The sequence below is a fragment of the Ambystoma mexicanum genome, chromosome 6p (assembly GCF_040938575.1).
Source record: "Ambystoma mexicanum isolate Mex_15411 chromosome 6p, UKY_AmexF1_1, whole genome shotgun sequence".
In the NCBI taxonomy this organism is placed as follows: domain Eukaryota; kingdom Metazoa; phylum Chordata; class Amphibia; order Caudata; family Ambystomatidae; genus Ambystoma; species Ambystoma mexicanum.
In genome coordinates this window covers 229185539-229205877 of record NC_090935.1, presented here as the reverse complement: position 1 = coordinate 229205877, position 20339 = coordinate 229185539, and the positions used below count along the sequence as shown (strand labels likewise).

At 49.5% G+C, this 20339-nt stretch overlaps 1 protein-coding gene across 3 annotated transcripts in view; it reads left to right on the top strand.

The window, feature by feature from the left end:
- The first annotated feature begins 236 nt into the window (after window positions 1-236).
- The window catches only part of ST8SIA5 (ST8 alpha-N-acetyl-neuraminide alpha-2,8-sialyltransferase 5), a 550348-nt gene continuing 530245 nt past the window's right edge, over window positions 237-20339 (top strand). For all 3 annotated transcript variants that reach the window (XM_069626924.1, XM_069626923.1, XM_069626922.1), the window contains exon 1: window positions 237-1872. In XM_069626924.1, the coding sequence (XP_069483025.1) occupies window positions 1742-1872 (131 nt within the window). In that variant the 5' untranslated portion in view covers window positions 237-1741. The remainder of the gene's footprint in view (window positions 1873-20339) is intronic.

Sequence of the window (20339 nt, the reverse complement as noted above, 5' to 3'; positions counted from 1 at the left end):
AGGCTGTGCAGCTGCCATCCAGGGCGACTCCTCGCTGCGGGCACGCAGTCAATACCTTTCTCGTGTAGAATTGCACAAACGGCAGCTAAGCGATATTAACTTCTCTCGCTCGAGTTCACTGCGTGCAGGCGGTGTGCAGCAGAATAGGACACACACGCTCAGCCACAGTCATACCCCTGCCCCCCCCCCCTCCCATCTCCCTCTCCGCCCCCCTTCACGTCCCTGCTCTGCAGGCTGCATGCAGTGTGAGCAGAGGATGCTGCTGCCGCCGCCGGGGCAGGGTGCAGCCGGCTGCCAGTCTGCCATGCACAGTGAACCCTTGCCCCATCCGACGGGCTCCGTGCTAGCACCGCGGCCGTGACACAGCCCGCACGTGTCCCGGGGGGGGAGGGGCTGCTGCAGGCACCGGGGGCCCACCAGCACCGTCCTTGGACAGGCCGGGCCATGGGCCGCTCTCTACTGAGGCTGCTGCCGGCGCACACACCTCCTGGTAGCCGGCAGCAGGGGCCAGCTGCGGCCGCGGCGTGGGAGTGAGGGGAGCTCACAGCCAGCCGGGGCTGTAGGAAGAACCGCCGCAGGAAGTGCCCCAGCACGGCGCCGGGCGGCAGCAGGGAAGAGTTCCTCGCCCACAGGTCCCAACCCCACGAGGAACTCTCCACCGGCAGGGGCTGTAGGAGGGGGAGCAACGCGCTGGCAGGAGATCGAGAGAGAGAGTTCATCTGGACTATCAGCACGGGACCTCGAGCACCGGCAGGGGCTGCAGGGGGAGCTCTCCAGCGGCAGGGACTGCAGGAGGAGCTCTCCACCGGCAGAGACTGCAGGGGGGAGAGCCAAGCACTGGCAGGAGACAGAGTTCATCTGGACTAGCAGCACGGGAACTCGAGCACCGGCAGGGGCTGCAGGAGGAGCTCTCCAGCGGCAGGGACTGCAGGAGGAGCTCTCCACCGACAGAGACTGCAGGGGGGAGAGCCAAGCACTGGCAGGAGACAGAGTTCATCTGGACTAGCAGCACGGGAACTTGAGCACCGGCAGGGACTGCAGGGGGAGCTCTCCAGCGGCAGGGACTGCAGGAGGAGCTCTCCAGCGGCAGGGACTGCAGGAGGAGCTCTCCACCGGCAGAGACGGCAGGGGGAGAGTCAAGCACTGGCAGGAGCCAGAGTTCATCTGGACTAGCAGCACGGGAACTCGAGCACCGGCAGGGGCTGCAGGAGGAGCTCTCCAGCGGCAGGGGCTGCAGGAGGAACCGCAGGGAGACTTTCCAAGCTGAGAAACATCCCAGGGACCCGCAGGAACTCACTGACAGCAGCGGGGAGCTCTCCGCCGGCAGGGGCAGTAGGAGGAGGTTCCCGCCGGCCAGGGCAGCAGGAGGGAGAGCCAATCAGTGGCAGGAGAGAGAGTTCATCTGCGACAGCCGCATGGAGACTTTCCACGCGCAGAGACACCCCAGGGACCCGCAGGAACTCACCAGCAGCAGGCAATAGTTGCTCGCTAGGAGCCCTCCGCCGGGAACTGAACTGGGCTGCAGGAGGAGCTTCCCGCCGGCAGGACAGCTAATCGCTGGCGAGAGAGAGAGCGCTCACCTGGAACAGCCGCACGGGAACTCGGGCAGCTGCAGGAGGAGCCGCGGGGATACGTTCCACTCTCAGAGACATCCTAGGGACCAGGAGAAGGCAAGAGCCAGACCCGCTTCAAGAGAATCGAACGGTCTCGGTCGCCTCTCCTGACGCCCCGGGGCCCCGGCATGGGGTACGCGGACCCCTCGGCAGGCAGAGACCTGCTGGGGAACAGGACGCTCCTCTTCATCTTCGTCTGCGCGTTTGGGGTGGTGACTTTGCTGCAGCAGATCCTGTACGGGAGAAACTACCTCAAGAGGTGAGGGGCGAGGGGGGCATGAGGACGCTCAATGCTTCTGTGGGGCACTGGCTGCAGACCCCAGTGGCGCGCTCCGGGCACCTTTCCCTGGGGTGGCGTGGGTAAGGGGAGCAGCGTGCTGGGGGTTAAGGTCATGGCAGTGGCAGATGGGCTGAAGGGCACGGGCATGTGTGACAGGGTTACGGGCTTCTTGCCAAGGCCAGAGACGCGGCAGTGAGTGCTTGAGTCAAGGTCAACGGTTTGAGTGCTTGTGTGAGTGCTCAGCCGCATTGGCCAGCGCTGAGATGCAGGCGGCTGGCATGGAATTCCTGGGAGATGCACACGGTGGTGAGTGCTGGATGAGTGCATCGGGTCACAGGGGTGACGATGCTGAAAGGGAGCTGGGTAATGACATGTAGCAGTGTGGCGGTGACAGGAGGACACAGGCATGTGTGCTCTGGACAGTGGTGGTTGGACGCGAGTGCTTGGGTGAGTGCTCAGCCACATTGGCCGGCACTGAGATGTAGGCGGCTGGCGTGAAATTCCTGGGAGATGCACACGGTGGTGAGTGCTGGATGAGTGCATCGGGTCACAGGGGTGACGATGCTGAAGGGGAGCTGGGTAATGACATGTAGCAGTGTGGAGGGCACAGGTATGTGTGCTCTGGACAGTGGTGGTTGGACGCGAGTGCTTGGGTGAGTGCTCAGCCACATTGGCCGGCACTGAGATGTAGGCGGCTGGCGTGAAATTCCTGGGAGATGCACACGGTGGTGAGTGCTGGATGAGTGCATCGGCTCACAGGTGGGACGATGCTGAAGTGGAGCTGGGTAATGACATGTAGCAGTGTGGAGGTGACAGGAGGACACAGGCATGTGTGCTCTGGACAGTGGTGGTTGGGCGTGAGTGCTTGGGTGAGTGCTCAGCCACATGGGTCGGCACTGAGATGCAGGTGGCTGGCGTGAAATTCCTGGGAGATGCACACGGTGGTGAGTGCTGGATGAGTGCATCGGCTCACAGGGGTGACGATGCTGAAGGGGAGCTGGGTAATGACATGTAGCAGTGTGGAGGTGACAGGAGGGCACAGGCATGTGTGTTCTGGGCAGTGGTGGTTGGACGTGAGTGCTTGGGTGAGTGCTCAGCCACATGGGTCGGCACTGAGATGAAGGTGGCTGGCGTGAAATTCCTGGGAGATGCACACGGTGGTGAGTGCTGGATGAGTGCATCGGCTCACAGGGGTGAGGATGCTGAAGGGGAGCTGTGTAATGACATGTAGCAGTGTGGAGGTGACAGGAGGGCACAGGCATGTGTGCTCTGGACAGTGGTGGTTGGACGGGAGTGCTTGGGTGAGTGCTCAGCCACATTGGCCAGCACTGAGATGTAGGTGGCTGGCGTGAAATTCCTGGGAGATACACACGGTGGTGAGTGCTCGATGAGTGCATCGGGTCACAGGGGTGACGATGCTGAAAGGGAGCTGGGTAATGACATGTAGCAGTGTGGCGGTGACAGTAGGGCACAGGCATGTGTGTTCTGGGCATTAGTGGTTGGACGTGAGTGCTTGGGTGAGTGCTCAGCCACATGGGTCGGCACTGAGATGCAGGCGGCTGGCGTGAAATTCCTGGGAGATGCACACGGTGGTGAGTGCTGGATGAGTGCATCGACTCACAGGGGTGAGGATGCTGAAGGGTAGCTGGGTAATGACATGTAGCAGTGTGGAGGTGACAGGAGGGCACAGGCATGTGTGCTCTAGACAGTGGTGGTTGGACGCGAGTGCTTGGGTGAGTGCTCAACCACATTGGCCGGCACTGAGATGTAGGCGGCTGTCGTGAAATTCCTGGGAGATGCACACGGTGGTGAGTGCTGGATGAGTGCATCGGGTCACAGGGGTGACGATGCTGAAAGGGAGCTGGGTAATGACATGTAGCAGTGTGGCGGTGACAGTAGGGCACAGGCATGTGTGTTCTGGGCAGTGGTGGTTGGACGTGAGTGCTTGGGTGAGTGCTCAGCCACATGGGTCGGCACTGAGATGCAGGCGGCTGGCGTGAAATTCCTGGGAGATGCACACGGTAGTGAGTGCTGGATGAGTGCTGGATGAGTGCATCGACTCACAGCGGTGAGGATGCTGAAGGTGAGCCGGGTAATGCCATTTGTTGGTGTGGAGGGCACAGACATGTGTGCTCTGGGCAGTGGTGTGTGGACGCGAGAGCCAATGGCGAGTGCTGGGGTGAATGACAGTGTAGGGAGTACTCGAGAGAGGGAAACGTCAGCGAGTGCGTGGATGAGAGGGTCACAGACAGCAGTCAGTATTACAGTGAGGGTCACCGCTGCTAGTTGTGGAAGTGGACGTTGTTATTCCTGGCGACTGTTGGGTTAAGGGAGACAGGGCTGAGTGAACGGGTGAGTGCTGGCTCCAGGGGGTCATGGCGCGCCCTTTGGCGAAGGTCATAGTTGCTAGTGCCGGAGAGTGAGACTGAGTGCGAGGCCACAGTGACGATGACACGGAAGAAGTGCGCTGCGCTTGGGGCGAAAGACCACAGCTGAGCGGGGGGGGGGGGGGGGGTGACCGCGACAGCCACATTTGCAAGGGTCTTGGTGAAGTGGCGCAGGGGCATGCGCGCTGCTGTGGGGGGGTACAGTAGTCTGAGCTGCATGTTGAGGGGCTCAGTGGATGCCGAGGACAGTAGTGAGTGCTGAAGAAAGGCCCCCAAGAGGTGCGTCGTCTGGGCTGTGAGGGCTAGGTGCTCAGGCAGGGCCACTAGTAGAAGGTTCGCCAGTGAGACCTGGGACAGCACAGGGATGCTTTGAATCGACAGAGCATGCCCTTGGGCTAGAAGCCGAGTGTCTGCTTAGCTGTGAGCTCTGAGTGAGTCCCAGTCAAGGTATGTTAGTCCACTGTAGATCAGCGCGAGTGTACTGGGCTCAGGACACACTGTTGTATATCCTCGTGCCGCAGCACCTCCCCCCCGCCCCCATAGCAGAAGCTACTCGGGCATTAAGAAACGCACCAGATGCAATCTTAAATGGCCGCAGCTGTAAAACTGCTGCAACACAGAACAGCTTTCACACAGGCGCCCTCACGCCCCCTGCTCGTGCCCGCCTAATGCTGAGAGTTGCAATCACTGGACCATGGTCCATTCCGACTAACTGAGCACTCGAATGTAGCACCGGGATGATGGACAAAGGGGCGAGCAGGCCCTGCAGTGTCCTGGCCCGACGCCAGCCACAGCACACATGCCCTCATCCCACCTGGCTGGCAGTGAGGCACACTGGAATAACAAAGAGCAGTCTTAGCGTCCCCTCACAGGGGCCGGTCAAACATTTCATAGGGCTCCTGGGGGCCCATTTCAATATGATTGCCTCCTCCCCCTTGCTGACAGTTAAGGGGGGAGTGGACACAGTCTGTGCCAACCTTGGGCTGCTTAGATAATAATACATAAATAAATAAGAAGGAATACAAAGGAATGCCCTTTAATATCACGGGCAGGCAGCCAGAGGGTTGCTGAAACACCAAACTGTCACTGAAAAGTTCGTAATTGCTCTGCCAGCGAGGGGCTTACGCGGAAGAGGTGATAACACTGTTGTGTGCTATCAAAGCCAGTCTGTAACCGGCTGCAAAGCGCACATTTAAAGTCTTCAGTTAAGGTGACAGCAGCCAGCCAGGGGCAGTATGTAACATGCACGCAGGGCAAAGTGCACATTTAATGCCATTAAAGTAAGAAATATGTTGCCCAAATAGGGACAGCTTGGGCTCCGAACAACACAATCACAACACAGTGGGAACGTTAGGCATTCAAGTCACTGATGTGTTCTTATGGATTGCCTTCTGGACCTGTCCAGCAAAAGATATGCAGAACCCTAGTTTGCAAGATATGAATTGACATGGTCAGAAGCGAAATCACAGTCAATTACATTACAAGCAGTGGCATCAGTCTTCACTGCTCGAGGACACCATTGGTAAAGACATTACATTTAAAAAAATGTTTTGTTTTAAAATATGTTTATTTTTGAAACAGGCGGAGCGGTAACAATACATATTAAGTCAAAACATGTACAACCTTAATGTCAAATCATCTCACATTTCCCTTCTGTCCCCTCCCCTCCTCACCGTTAGTTATCCCGACTGGGTGTCACAGTTCTCTATTCCCTCCCCCGGCGCTTAGGACATGAGTCTGCCCTCGAGGATCCTTCTGTCCAGTTGCGGTTTATAGGTCAGGGCCAGGAATTCCTGGTCATACTCGATTATTGGCCCCCAAATGTTTTGGAAGCGATGGAGCCGGCCCGCTCTGGCTGCCGTTACCTTCTCCGCTATCAGCACGTCCCATATTTTCGTCCACCAAAGGGGCATGAGTGGGCCCTCAACGGATTTCCACGTGCGGGCAACCACTATTCTACCCGCTAGGAGGCACTGGGATAGTAGCTTGGCTTTGGCTCCTGATCAGGGAAAGATTCCTGGGACGGGAGACCCCAGGAGGATAGGTTCGGGTTCCAGAGGGAGTCTTGTTTGGGTGATCTCTGTAATGACTGTTAGACATTATTTCCAAAAGTTTTGAACCTTAGGGCAAGACCACCACATATGAAAAAAGGATCCCACTTGGCCACACCGTTTCCTGCAGGTTGGATCGAGAATTTGGTTCATGTGATGGAGTCTCAAGGGGGGATAGTACCAGCGTAGTAGGATCTTGTAGGAGCATTCTCTGTTAGTGATGCATGTCGATGCGGAATGAGTGCAAGACCAGATGTCCACCCAGGCCTGGTCCTCGATTGGGTGGCCTAAGTCTGCTTCCCATTGTGCCATAGATCTGGTTCTTGAGGCTAGGAAATCTGTTTGGAAGCGTCTGTACAGGATCGATATTTTGCCCTGGGGCGGGAGATCTTTGAGCGTTAGTTCCAAGGCTGTGGGGGCTCTGGTCGCCGCTTGACAGGTTTGCAGGTGGGAGCACCAGTGGCGCAGCTGAATATAGGTAAATTTGTCGCTCTCTTGAAGCTGGAAGGATTCTTTGCATTGTTCAAAGGTGCGGGGTAATCCATCTTCGAAGAGCTGTCCTAGTGCCTCCAGGCACCCCTCGATCCAGTTTTTAAAGTTTTATGGGTGTGCTCCGGGTGCAAAGGCTGGGTTCAGGAATATTTGAGAGGAGGGGCTTAGTCCTCTTGGGATCCCTTTCTGTTTTAGGGCTCTGTCCCAGGTGTTCACTGTATGTTTGGTGGACATGAGGAGACCCTGCCATCGCTTCCGCATCAGGGGTGGGATGTGTGGAAGGAAACGTAGGGGGCGAGGGGGGCACGATTGTTCCAGTTCCACCCATCTGGGTCGGTTCATGAGGGTCTGCCATGCTTGTGTGCATGCTAGCTGCGCTGCCATTTGGTATTTTTGCAGGTCCGGAACCCCCAGGCCACCAAGTCTTGCACTGCCTAGCATTGTTCCCTTAGGGATCCGGGCTTTCCTCCCTCTCCAGATGAACTGTAGCATTTTCCTATGCACGCCGCGAAGGACGGTTAAGGAATCATGATTGGGAGTGTTGCGCAAGCGTATAGGAATCTGGGGAGCAGATTCATTTTGCAGGCAGTAATTCAGCCCATCAGTGAAATTTCTTGAGATGCCCAGCACTTTAGGTCGGCTTCCAGTTCTTTAAAGAGAAGGGGGGAAATTTGCTTGGTATACCATCTTTGGGTCCTCTGTGATTTGGAATCCCAGGTAGGTGATCACCTTCGTTTTCCATTGGATTGGACACATTGCGGCGATGGTCTCCTTGTCTGCCGAAGTTAACCCTATCCCCAGGGCTGCTGATTTGTTAAAATTGATCGAGAATCCGGTTACTCTACCATAACTGCCTTTTTCCGCCAGGGCGTGTGGCAGTGTGGGGTGGGGGTCAGAGATGGTCAAAAGGACGTTGTCCGCATACAGCACAATTTTGTGTGGAGAGGGGCCAACGCAGGGGCCCTTGATGAATTTGTTTAGCCTGACCCCCTGAGTGAAGGGTTCCATGATCATTGCAAACAAGAGAGGGGATAGAGGGCAGCCCTGTCTAGTGCCACAGGTTAGGGAGATTGGTGTGGAGAGGGAGCCATTGATTCTAAGGAGGGTTTTCAGTGTTTGGTAATTGGCTAGGATCATTGTTCTGAACTCTGGCCCAAATCCAAAGGCTTCCAAAGTGAGTGTCATGAAGGACCAGACTACTTTGTTGAACACTTTAGTTGCGTCGAGAGCCATGAGGACTAGTTTTTGAGAGTTTTGGGCGGTTAGATCCACCAAATTCAGTGCTCTACGGATGTTGTCGTTTGTGGATTTGTTTCTGATGAAACCTGTTTGGTCGGGATGGATTATGTCAGGTATCACCTGAGACAGGCGTGTTGCCAGTATTTTAGAGTAAATGTTGGCATCGATGTCAGCAGTGCAATTGGCCTGTATGACGCAGGGTTTCTTAGGTCCGCTCCTGGCTTAGGCAGGAGGACGGCGATTGATTCCTGCATAGAAAGGGTTATGTTACCTGTGACCCTAAAGGAATTAAAGAGGCCCACTAGAGGAGCGAGCAATTGTTAAAAATGTTTTATTAAGTGTTATATTGATTAGTCATTTCATACCTTAAACACTATGCAAGGCAAACTAAATAAAATAAGCAGTGTTAATCAAGACATGAAATTAAAAACACATTTTCCAATTTCATTTAACAAATTACCTACATCTTCTCAAGCAGATAAAGGAAAAAGAAAGTACCGACTTCAGTCCCATCATACATCTAAAGGAGGATCCACAATGTTTCATCTCACATTCTCAATGATTTTAATAAACTCCTTCCAAACATGCAACGCTGCTACATGAATATCCAAAGACGCAAATACATTCAAAGAAGTTTTTATGTGTAAGCCAAGATAGTAACGTGCTGTGCAATACATAAACAATCACTATAATTGATAAGTCGATTGCTTAGTAAACCATGAGGGTTTTTCTTCATCTGGAAAATTGGAAACTACATCACTTATTGAGACACCCAATATCAGCTGATCAGGCACAGTGAGATTAAATGATTTGCCCAGGATCACACATCTTGTTAAATTAGTATATGGACCTAGGCTGTGATTTAAGCACTTGTCTACATATCTTCCAGTGATAGGTCACATATATTTTTTAAGGTTGGGTTTCCAAAAATAAAGAATTAATTTTTCTGTCAATAAGTGCACAAATCACATAAGAAATCAACCTGACATTATATTAATTGTTATAAAAATAGGCCAGGCAAAAAGACATGTATAGCTTTATTTTCACCACCCTGAAATCACTTGCAATACCAGACTGCAAAGGAATGTGGACTTAAACACAATATCATTTGGTTTAAAAAAGGGTACTCACAGTGAAAGATAATTTAATATAAGGTAATCTACTTGAGCCATTATTTTACTCAGCATGCAACATTATACTGCCCTCCCATTTATTATCACCTGACAATTGCACCTTCTAATGGACAACAGTCTTTACCGAGGGGCCCATGCGTCTGGGTCATCAACCTCTCATTGGTTTTTTGAAATGGGGATGACACAAAGCTGAATCTGAGGGTGCTGGGAGAACAGTGGGAAAGGTGCTGTGCTTCCCTGCACTTTTAACTGTCAACCGAAAAGTGTGAGCTGGGAACACTTTGGACAGCTGATCCTGCTTCAGAGACAAAAGTGAAGATTTATTCCTGTACCAAGCTGGCTGTGTGTGAGACACGGGACACAACCCATAAAATTGGGACATTCACGCAAAATGAGGGAGGGTTGGCCACTCTACAGACACAACCAGCTTAGTTCCCCAACTGTGGGTTTCATCGGGGCTTGTTTAGCTACCAACTTCATATAAGGTGAACAGGGAGAGCTCGCACAAAGGGGATTTTCATAAACGATGCCTATTGCCGCTGTGACTGCGTATAGGTGGGCACCTAGGGAAAGCGCCTGCCTACCTTGCATCACAAATATGCTCCTCTTTTACTCCTTTCCCTCCCGCTTCCTTTTTCTCGCATACCACATTCTTTTTGCCTGCATCTTTTTTCCTTACCAGCAATTTCCACTCTACTAGACTACTATATCCTGCACTTTTTGAACACTGTCGTCCCCTATTCTTGCCTCATTCCCTTAATCCTCCCGTCTTTTATTTTCTGCATTTCTGCCAAAGGTTCTTTGTTAGAAAGATCCTGCTCTCTTCCTCATTTTGCTGCTAATCGGATACTCTCCTGACTTCCTTCATTCAATTTTTCCCTCCCTCGTTTACCCACGCCACACATCATTTGCCTTTACGTTGCTCCACATCCACTCCCTATTCCTCACTCACTTGCTTCCCCTCTCTCCCTTTTCTGACCCTCCCTCACTCTTCAATTCTCCCTGACCCTTTAGACCTTCATTAGTCCCCATTCTCCTTACACTCCTGAACCCCCTGCTCTCTATTTCCTTTTCCCTTTAATCCTCTTTACCCCTCACCCCTGCGCCTTATTAACTATTGCTCCCTTCTCCCGCCGCCTTACATTATCTGCACTCATTCACTCTTTTACCCTCACCTGGCTCCCTTCAATCACCTTATCTCCTGTCTTCCCTCACTCTCCATGTCTCACTCATGCGTCTGCCCTCCTCCACTCTCCACGCGCCTGTCCTATCAGTCTTCATGTTACCTGCTCCTGCTCTACTGTTCTCCCTCACTATACTGCCCTTCTTCCATCTGCATTTCCATTCACTGCCCTGGAGCAGGGCCCCGTGGAGCTGGAGAAGATATGAATGTGGTAAGTTGGAGTTAAGGGGTCTTTCATGTGCCACAAGCAGCACCCACAAAAAAGGTAACCCCCTGTTATGTTTTGAGATTAAAAGGTGAACTCCCTTAAGTCTGTGTGTGTTGTATAAGAAGACCAGGCACATGAACACAATGGTTCTACATGCTGTTTGAATTTTCCCGTGATATCACCCAGTGTAGTGTCCCTTCCCATTGCCCATGTTATTGCCCATTGCCTCGAACCCTATCATTTCCAACCTTAGCTTCAGGCTTGATTATTCAATATTACCACCATTGACAGCAAAACCTGGGAAGGAGGCCCAGCCATCTCTAGCTAGGGTCAGACCCCCAAACACAGAAAACTGTAAAATAAACGCAACTTTAAAAAAAATGATGCATTTGTCCCTAAACTTCATCATTGTGCAACTCCAGCCACTCTAGGGGCTGCCTCCATGACCCACGTGCGCGGGCCCTCTGTTAAAAATCCCACACCCTCAAACCATGACCTCATTTAGGTTCGGACCATGTTCCTATTGGTTGGCCCATGTGAGGCATTCCAGACGAAGCTCTGTACTAACTGGATTATAAAACATTTTAGATAACTTTGAGCCTTCGCGTCTCACTGAGATCTGACCAATGGGAAGGTGGGAAATGATAGGGAGGGCAGATATGCTGCGAAGCCCTGAACATTATAATTGGGTTTCTTTGTTTTCCACGCCCTGCAACTCCCATCTCGACACAAGCCACAAACCAGTACACCATGACCATCTCTTTAATGAACCGCCAGGCTTAGGTTCCGCTTTTCGAATTTTAATATCAGTTATTTTCTTCTGATTATCAAGGTAGTTACCTCACAAAACAGAGCTTTTCATGGCACTGGGGGAACTGTGTTCAAGCTTTAACTTTGTAAATTGGCACTGATGCCATGTCGTGTGCTCATTCAAATTTTGCCATGGACGGCACCTGCTTGTCTGGCATTGAGTCTCAAGTTATGGGGGCTGCTATCTTTACAACAATTAATCAATGGGCCTCATTACGACTATGGCGGTGGCCGTGCCGGTAATTACCGGCACGGCTGCCGCCGGAGTTGTTTTTTAACCAGTGCGTATGGGCAATTACTGGGTCATTACGGTCTTGCCGGACCCGGTAATTGCCCATTTCCGGGCGCCAGTAAAAAATGCTCCCCATTCCCATTCGAGCCCCATAGGGCTCAATTGGAATGGGGAGGCTGGTAGCACCAGCGCCGTTAATAACGGTGCCAGTGTTACCGTGTAGGTCTGCTCGCGGGTAACGTTCCGCCCGGCAGGTCAGACCTGCCGGGCTGAGAGGCACCCACGAGTAGACCTCGTAGTTTGCCGGTCCGATAACAATGATACCGGCAAGCTTACTGGTACCGTTGTTACCGGACCGGCAACCTTGTAATGAGGCCCGATATCTGCTTTTCCTACCAAAACATCCTGACTTTGGGGCGCTTGCACCCACCACAGAATAAAAGTCAATAAAAAGGGGCCCTAGTGCTTTAGAGCAATTTAGCAAGATAACATGGTGGAATTCGTGATGTTGTACTAACAAGGCCGTTCTCTTGCTCACAATGGGCCATGGCAGCACACACTGTCAAAACACAAATATGAATATGGGACATGTGTGAATTCTAATGACCTAACATAAACTATGCTTTATAAAGGGAAACTATATATATAAAAAATGCATAACACCCTACCCTTATATGTTTTAAAAGCTTTTGCTACATGTGTTTTCTAATACTTTACTGCATACCTTGCTGTGTATATATTTTTGCTGAGTACATGTTTCTGCGTGTATATTTAACTATCCTATTACATTGAAGAACCTTACAGGCGTCTACGCGACAGCCACGTTACCATTAAAGGCCTAATATCTAGTTGGCGGGGGCTTTCGTAACTTGCATCTGTGCACGCGCTTAGAACACTGTATCTGCATATTAGCACCTGATGGGCGTGGTTGGAGCACAATGGGAAACATACAACACCAACACCCATATGCCTATGAGCAGATGGGCTCAAAAGAGATGAGTATTTGGCAATCTGAGGAAAGAAAAGCAGTCAGACATGCACTAACGTGTACGCATTCACACCCACTCACCAACGCATGCCCTAATCCTGGATGCAACCTCTGCGAGCAACCAGGATACCAAGATGACTGTGGCATCTCTTGTGAGTGGACTTTACAGAGGCCCTGGCAAACAGCATGGCATCAGAGTCCTTTCATGGCCTACAGCTGGTCGGGCCAGGCTCCTCCCTCTCTGTGACCCCATATTCATTTTAGGGCTTAGCACAAGGTCTAAACAACAACGTGGTGATGGGCACTCACTGTTGAAAGTGGACACATTGTGGGTGAAATAATTGCCTGCATTTTGAGCCGCACTGTCTGTGTAGCTTCCCATCTGCTGCTCAACTCCACTCCATCCTACAGTGGGCAGGAAAGGGGGCTGGGATAGTGGGGTCCAGGCGTTCACTCAATTCATAAAGTCAGAATCTATCAAAAGAGACACTAAAAGAGCAGAGCTTATCTAAGACAGTGGCTACATCAGTGTTGATAGTCTTAGGTTGCTTTCACAAATATATTCATGAACTGTATTTGTTCATTGCTGTTGCTTGGGTCATTACCGTTCTCTTTTCATTTCCTGTTACCTTGCTTCTTCACTATCGTCTTTGCTTTAGTCTTGTTGATACCTTGTTCCTGGTCTCTACAATAGTCTTTGTCTGTTCCATGATTTTGGCCATTATTATGGGCCTGCGTTATAGTATGGACTTGGTCCATACTATAAAATAAAAAAAGAAGAGTACTGTAGTTTATGAACCTGCACCTTTTCTGCTTTATTTCAAATTTTTAACACGTCATAGTCATTAAATTGTCAAATTATATCTTATTTGTCCCTTTTTAATGGTACTGGATTGTTCCCATCCAGATAGGACATACCAGTTATTGACCTTGCATTTGCAGATTATTTACTGAATTACCTTTTCATTCAGTTCATTTATAAATGCTGTTTAGATACGGGTTGGATTATTTGTCCATACTATAGTAGCTTTCTTTGCTCTTGCTTAGGTCTTTACTGTGCTCTTGCCTTTTGCTGTTGACTTGAATCTTCTCCATGGTCTTGGTCTTTGCTATAGTCTTGTTGTTACTGTGTTCCTGGTCTTTACTCTAGTCTTGGTCTATTACAGGATCTTGACCTATATAATGGTCTTCCTTTATACTATGGACTTCGTCCATACTATAGCATTGATCTTGGTTGTTGCCTAGGTCTTTACTGTGCTTTTCCCTTTTCTGTTTCTGTGCTTTTTGACTGTCGTCTTATTGTTACTCTGTTCCTGGTCTTCACTATAGTCTTGATCTATTCCACGATTTTGTATTATACTATGGTTTTGCTTGATGCTATGGACTTCATCTATACCATAGCAATGTGGCTTACTGTTTTCTAGGTCTTTACAGTGCTCTTTTCCTTTCCTGTTTCTGTGCTTCTTCTCTGTGGTGTTTGCTATAGACTTGTCGTTACTGTGTTCCTGGTGATTACTGTAGTCTCTGGTATATTCCATCATCTTGACCTATACTAGGGCCTTGCTTTATACTATGTACTTCATCCATATTAGCACTTGAAAATCATTATTGACCTCCTTTCAGCCCATCAGAATGTATAAAGTGCAGTCAATAACGACTGGTGTTGACTGTGTTCCGAACATTCTGACTTTAAAAGAAGACAGGGAATTAACAATGCAATTTCCAGGCAAGATTTCTTTCAACTAGACACTTCCATTCTGAGAGGTCTTTTTTGCTGCAACATCCTATTTAACACACAAAAGAGAAAGTTAACACAGAGTAAAATGATTTTACTTTTTTTTTTATAGAGAAACCGTTGACATTTACATGTCATACATGTATGCTCATGTTAGACCTGTTTCAGTTCAATCAAGTTTGGAATTAAAATGCTTTGTTTACAAGGACAACCATGTTATTTCAATACTGCAAAATGAGACCACGTTTAATTTATTAACTGAGTTGCCTATTTACTTTAAGCCAGTATTAAAGCAACATTTTTACTTCACCACCAAAATCTCAAAACATGTATCGCTACTACCACTTTGTGCTAATAAGCTTATACAACTTGGGAGGGGTCATTATCGCGCTTGATAAGGACCCTTCTCCAACTTATGGCCCTTGGCTTCTTCTCAGGCCATAACGTGGTGGCGTGTAATTAGCCCACGATAATGACTGCTCCCTTGGTCTACAAGGCTATATTATTGCTTTGGTCTTGGCTGTTTTCTAAGTCTTTCCTGTGCTCTTTTCCCTTCCTGTTGGTCTTTGCTATAGTCTTGTTGTTACTTCGTTCCTGGTCCTTACTGTAGTCTTGGTGTATTTCATGATCCGGGCCTATATTACGGTCTTACTTTATGCTATGGACTTCATCCATACTATAGCACCGATCTTGGTTGTTGTCTAGGTCTTTAGTCTGCTCTTTCCTGTTTCCTGTTTTAAAGCCCCTCTACTCAGGACCAAAATGCCTTAAATGATATGAGCTGTGGGATGGTGCGCCCTCAGGTCGATCTACAATCACGTTTTATCCCACACTGTTCTTCATCAGAGGAGACATGCATTCATGGCAATTTGTCCTCTTGTAGGCCACCTTTCCACAGAACAGACCATTTACGTCCTGCTCACCCTCACGCACTTTTGTCTTATTTTGGAATGCGTCCGGGACTGCTGGTGGTACTCTTGTTCAGAGGACCTCGCATTTTGGTGCTGGCTCATGCTTGTGGGTTGGACCAGACTGTTATGCGATTGGGTGTTTCTCGGTTGGTAAGGCACAGTGGCAGTGGTGTTGCTAGGTCTGGAAAAGATCAGGGGCTAAGCTAATTTCGGGACTGGCGGGATTCGGGGCAAGCTACATCCTTTTGGTTATAGCCCCAGAGCTTCTATCCGGGGCTGCAACCAAAAATCCCGGGTCTATAGCCCCCCCTCTAGCAACGCCTCTGCACAGTGGGCTCAAATGTGAGGGTAAGTCCATCTGAATGGGCACCTTGCCACAGACAAGGCAACTTATGCCATATTGTCCACAATCAACGACTACTGTTGTTTACTTTGATCTTAATTTTTGCTATGCGCTTGTATCGCAATATGGGTTTGGTCTTTACTGTGGTCTTTAATGTCACTATTTTCTTGAAGTTTTGCTTAGGTTTTGTTATTATTATGCTTTTAGCTTTAGCCCTGGTGTTGGATTTTACCAGAGTATTAGTTTTTGCTACGCTATTGGTCTTTGCTGCTTGATATTTAGTAGACATTGGGCCTCATTACGAATGTGGCGGAAAGGCAACAACGGTGCCGGTAGTGCTACCAGCGCTGTTGTTACCTCTCCGCCACATTATGAGTTATGTTTGCCGGTGCCGGACTGCACGCATGGTCTGACCGGCACCTGCGAGCAGAACTCGTGATTGCACCGGCACCGTTATTAACGGTGCCGGTGCAACCATGCTTCCTACCCCCATTCTGCCCTTTGGGCAGAATGGGGATCGGGAGGCCAGCCATAACGGCACCCGCGATTGGGCAATTACCTGTCCATTCATCTCATAATAGGCCGGTAATGGCCCATTCGCGGGTGCCGGGGCTAGTAGCGAGTTTGGTGGGAGCCGTGCCCTTAATAAGCGCACGGCTACAGCCAAACTCATAATAAGGCCCATTGGCACTATAGTTTGGGGGAAACACAAACCACCCACATTTTGGAAGTTTGGAGGACAATATAACTTTAGAACTTTTTTGAAGATCCAGACAAAAAAGTTTGGGATTCACGCATGGGAGGTCCATCTGTGGGAGGGCAGGCTGACTTCCTGCTCAGTGCTTTCTGGGCAATGCTGCAGGGCCTCCCAAAGCGAGGCAGGGTAACTGCTGGTACCCATTTCCAGGAAGCAGTAAGACTTATACAAGAATGTGGCAGGTATGCTCTGATTGCCAAACTAGACATTGAATCTGCTTTTAGACTCTTACCAGTCCACCCAGACTCACAACAATGGCTAGGGTTTACTTTTGAAAACAAATTTTATGTTGACAGATGCCTTCCATTGGGATGTGCCGTTACCTGCGCATTATTCGAACAATTCAGCATATTTTTTCAATGGGCATTTCTACTTCAACTACCAGGGGTCAAAGTGGTACTCTTTCTCGATGATTTCATGGTGATGGGAACAGCTGAGTCAGGAGAGTGCAAAAGGGCTCTGGCAGAACTAGTAAAGAAGGCCGCACAATGGGGCATCCCCCTGGCCACAGAGAAGACAACCAAACCTTCCACCAACATAGTCTTTTTGGGGATTGAAATAGATTCATTCGAGGGCCTTTGCAGAATCTCAAAAACAAAGATAACATAACTCCTGGAGAAAATACAAAACTTAAGTACCAAAAACAAGGGCACAGTAAAAGAATTGCAATCACTGGCAGGTAGCCTCAACTTTGCAGCCAGAGTCATCCCGCAAGGGAAGGTATTCTCCAGGGGCTTAGTTTAAAACCAAAGCATGCACCAAAAAACGCACCTCCATACCCATCTGGTTAAAGAAGTAAAAGAGGACCTAAAAGTCTGGGGGAATTTCCTCAAAAACTTCAACGGGACCACACTTTGGCGCACGCCATTGAGTACATGGGCCAAAAGTGTCCTCTTCACAGATGCAGCTGGGAGCAGAGGCTTTGGAGCCATTCTAGACACAGAATGGGTGGCTGGGCAGTGGCCCAAGTCAAAGCAACCAGCAGGTTGGTTAAAAAACATCACGCTTTTAGAGATATTCCCCATCTGGCTAACATTGCGCATCTGGGGCAGGCAGCTAGCTAACACGGAACTCTGGTTTGGTGTGACAATATGGCAGTGGTAGGCATCATAAACAGAAGAACGACCAAATGCCATTTAGTACTAAAAGTTCAAAGAGCCATTACCACAGTCACACTGCAAGAAAACATTGTAGTAAATGCCAAAGACATCACTGGAACGGATAATAACATTGCAGATGCCTTATCTCGCTTTCAGTGGACAGGATTCTGGGAGCTAGTACCTCATTCCCAAGAAATGATGACGTCAATACCAGCGGATTGCTGGGCAATTATGGGGATCTAAAAGTACATACATCAACGCCAATGCCAGAGAGCCAAGGCCGGGATGTACAACGAGAACCAGGCACCTCAAAAACGGGTGCCAACACCACGTGGCTCACAGTGATCAGCAACCCTGACACGGGGTTCCTTGCAGAGAGGGCAGAAAAAGCACTGGCGAACACCACCATAGCTCAGAACAGTAAGGGCCTACAAACAGTCTTTAGAGCAACAGGCTTAAAACACGTTGACTTAATAACGATAAAAGATATAGAGATATTTTTTAAATGGGCGCTCAGCAGGGTTTTAAGAGGGATTGGGCAAGAAGACACCTATTAGCAATTTCCTATTACTCCAAACTGCAGGAGGACACAGATCCCACCCCAAGTCTACTGATCTCCTACGCCATGAAGGGCTGGGACAAACTAGGGAGACCGCAGGTAGATTCCCGCTGCCCGCTTGATTTTGACAAATTAATAAAGATAACAAACCAACTGGACAGCATATGCTGTCACCCATATGAAACCGGTTTGTTTAGAACGGCATTTTTTCTGGCTTACTTCAGGGCTTTCCGAATAGGAGAGTTCATCGCATCAAGCACCAAAGCCAACAACGGGCTAGGGATCATGGAAACCAGGGTTAGACAGGACAGTGTCAGTATAGACATACAACAGTCCAAAACAGGGGCCAAAAGAACCATCAACATTTACTGCATCGCCAATGCAACTAACTACCCGGGGTGCATCACCAACCTTTATTACACACAATGACCCAAAGTACGGGGAAGGTTCCTCATCCACAGGGATGCCTCTGCATTAAGACGCTACCAATTTAAAGGGGTATTATCAAAAGCCATCCGCAAAGCAGGGTGGGACTCCAAGGAATTCGGCACCCACTCTTTTAGAATTGGGGCCACAACTTCAGCCTGGAAAGCGGGGCTTGTCCCCCAACAGGTAAAAAACATTGGGGGCTGGAAATCATACTGTTACAGAAGATATATCAGACCAGAAATAATATGAGCTTCTCTCCCTTCCACCACTTATTTCCCTTTTCCACCCAACAGAAACAACAGACTGGTGGAGGGCCCCACTCCGATCAGCATGGATAATCGGACATTCTTTAGTTTTCAGGACAGGGCGATGGGCAGAAGAAACCAAAGAAGGTTCGCCATTTAGGAACACTATTGCATCCTGGTAGGGATACAGAGGCCTCCTTTGGGCAGACATACACGATAAGCTAGCAGATCTGGTCGCATACAGGGATCCGCCAGAATTCCTAATCATACACCTAGGGGGCAATGACCTGGTATCCACAGGAAGACGTAGCCTACTCGAAGAAATGTGCATCTCATTAGGTAGTATCTCACACAACTGGAAAGGTACGAAAATCTATTTTTCTGCCATCCTGCCCAGAAGAAAATGGCAGGGGGCCAGCTGTTATAAATCAGTGGACATCTCCAGAAGGAAACTGAACAGAGGGATAGAAAAATTCTGCACGGCCAGAGGCCTGGGGTTCATAAAACACCCGGCCATCACATTGGGAGATCCCAACCTTTTTCTCAAAGACGGGACACATCTGTCAGGACCAGGCATGGAGCAATTCTTCCGGGAAATTTCCACCACCCTAGCCAGCAGGGGCTGCAAATAACCAAGTTTGGGGGAACACAGATAGCCGATAACCTGCCCGTGTGTGGTGGCACGGGCCAGAGGGGGTTAACTCAGGACCCAGTGCCCAAAAGTATGATACCATAAGGATATGCGATTATTGTTATTGTTTGCATAACCATATCTGTAACAATAAAATCCTACAGCCTTTTAATGCCAACACTTGTAAACTGTGTGGTCCACCTCACTTCACGGGGAGGGCAGGGTCGGTTATTGTTACTGCATGCATATGGGTCCAGCAGTTATAACATGTCTGAATTCCTGGCTGTGTGCCATGGTAGGATGTTTTCCGCTTTCTATTGGTCTTGTCTGGGAAATATAAATATATATTTTTTTATTCTCAGAATGAGCATGCTAGAGCTAGAAAAACTAAATGTTCTTCTTGTATTGCTCACACCAGAAACAGAACATTGGCCAGATGTTTTATTTGAAGCGTCGACAGCAATCCTGCCCAATGTTTTCCTATTTTTTATATTTTCTTTGACAGCTGGCTTTGTGATAAAAGTAGAGAAAGATAATGTGGCTGGCATGTCCAGTGACCAAAATGTTGTGTTTTCCATATGGAGTTCGGAAGTGCAGCCTGTGGTGGAGATTTGAAGCATTTATTTCACCGTGTGGGGGCAGCAGTATTTCCCTGAAGGGGCGGGGCGTGAAAGAGAAGGTTGGCAGAAGGGGGCTCCAAAAGTTAGAGCAACCTCATGAGCTACACGTGAATATTTCGGAGGTACCGCATTTTGAAGGGGTGGACTGTGAATGAATATACAATGGCCTCCTATCGGGTGGTTCGACCACAACTGCTATGTATCATCGCCTTGGTCTTAACATGGTCTTAACACAGGATTCAGAACACTTTGTTGTGATTGCAAATGCACATGGGCTCTCATGTGGTTTGCATACCCACAAACTGCACGGGATTCACAAGAGGAAGTTGTGAGAGAAATGGTTCTGATGCATTGCGACTGTGGAATAGGCACAGGGCATATATGTGACGGGAT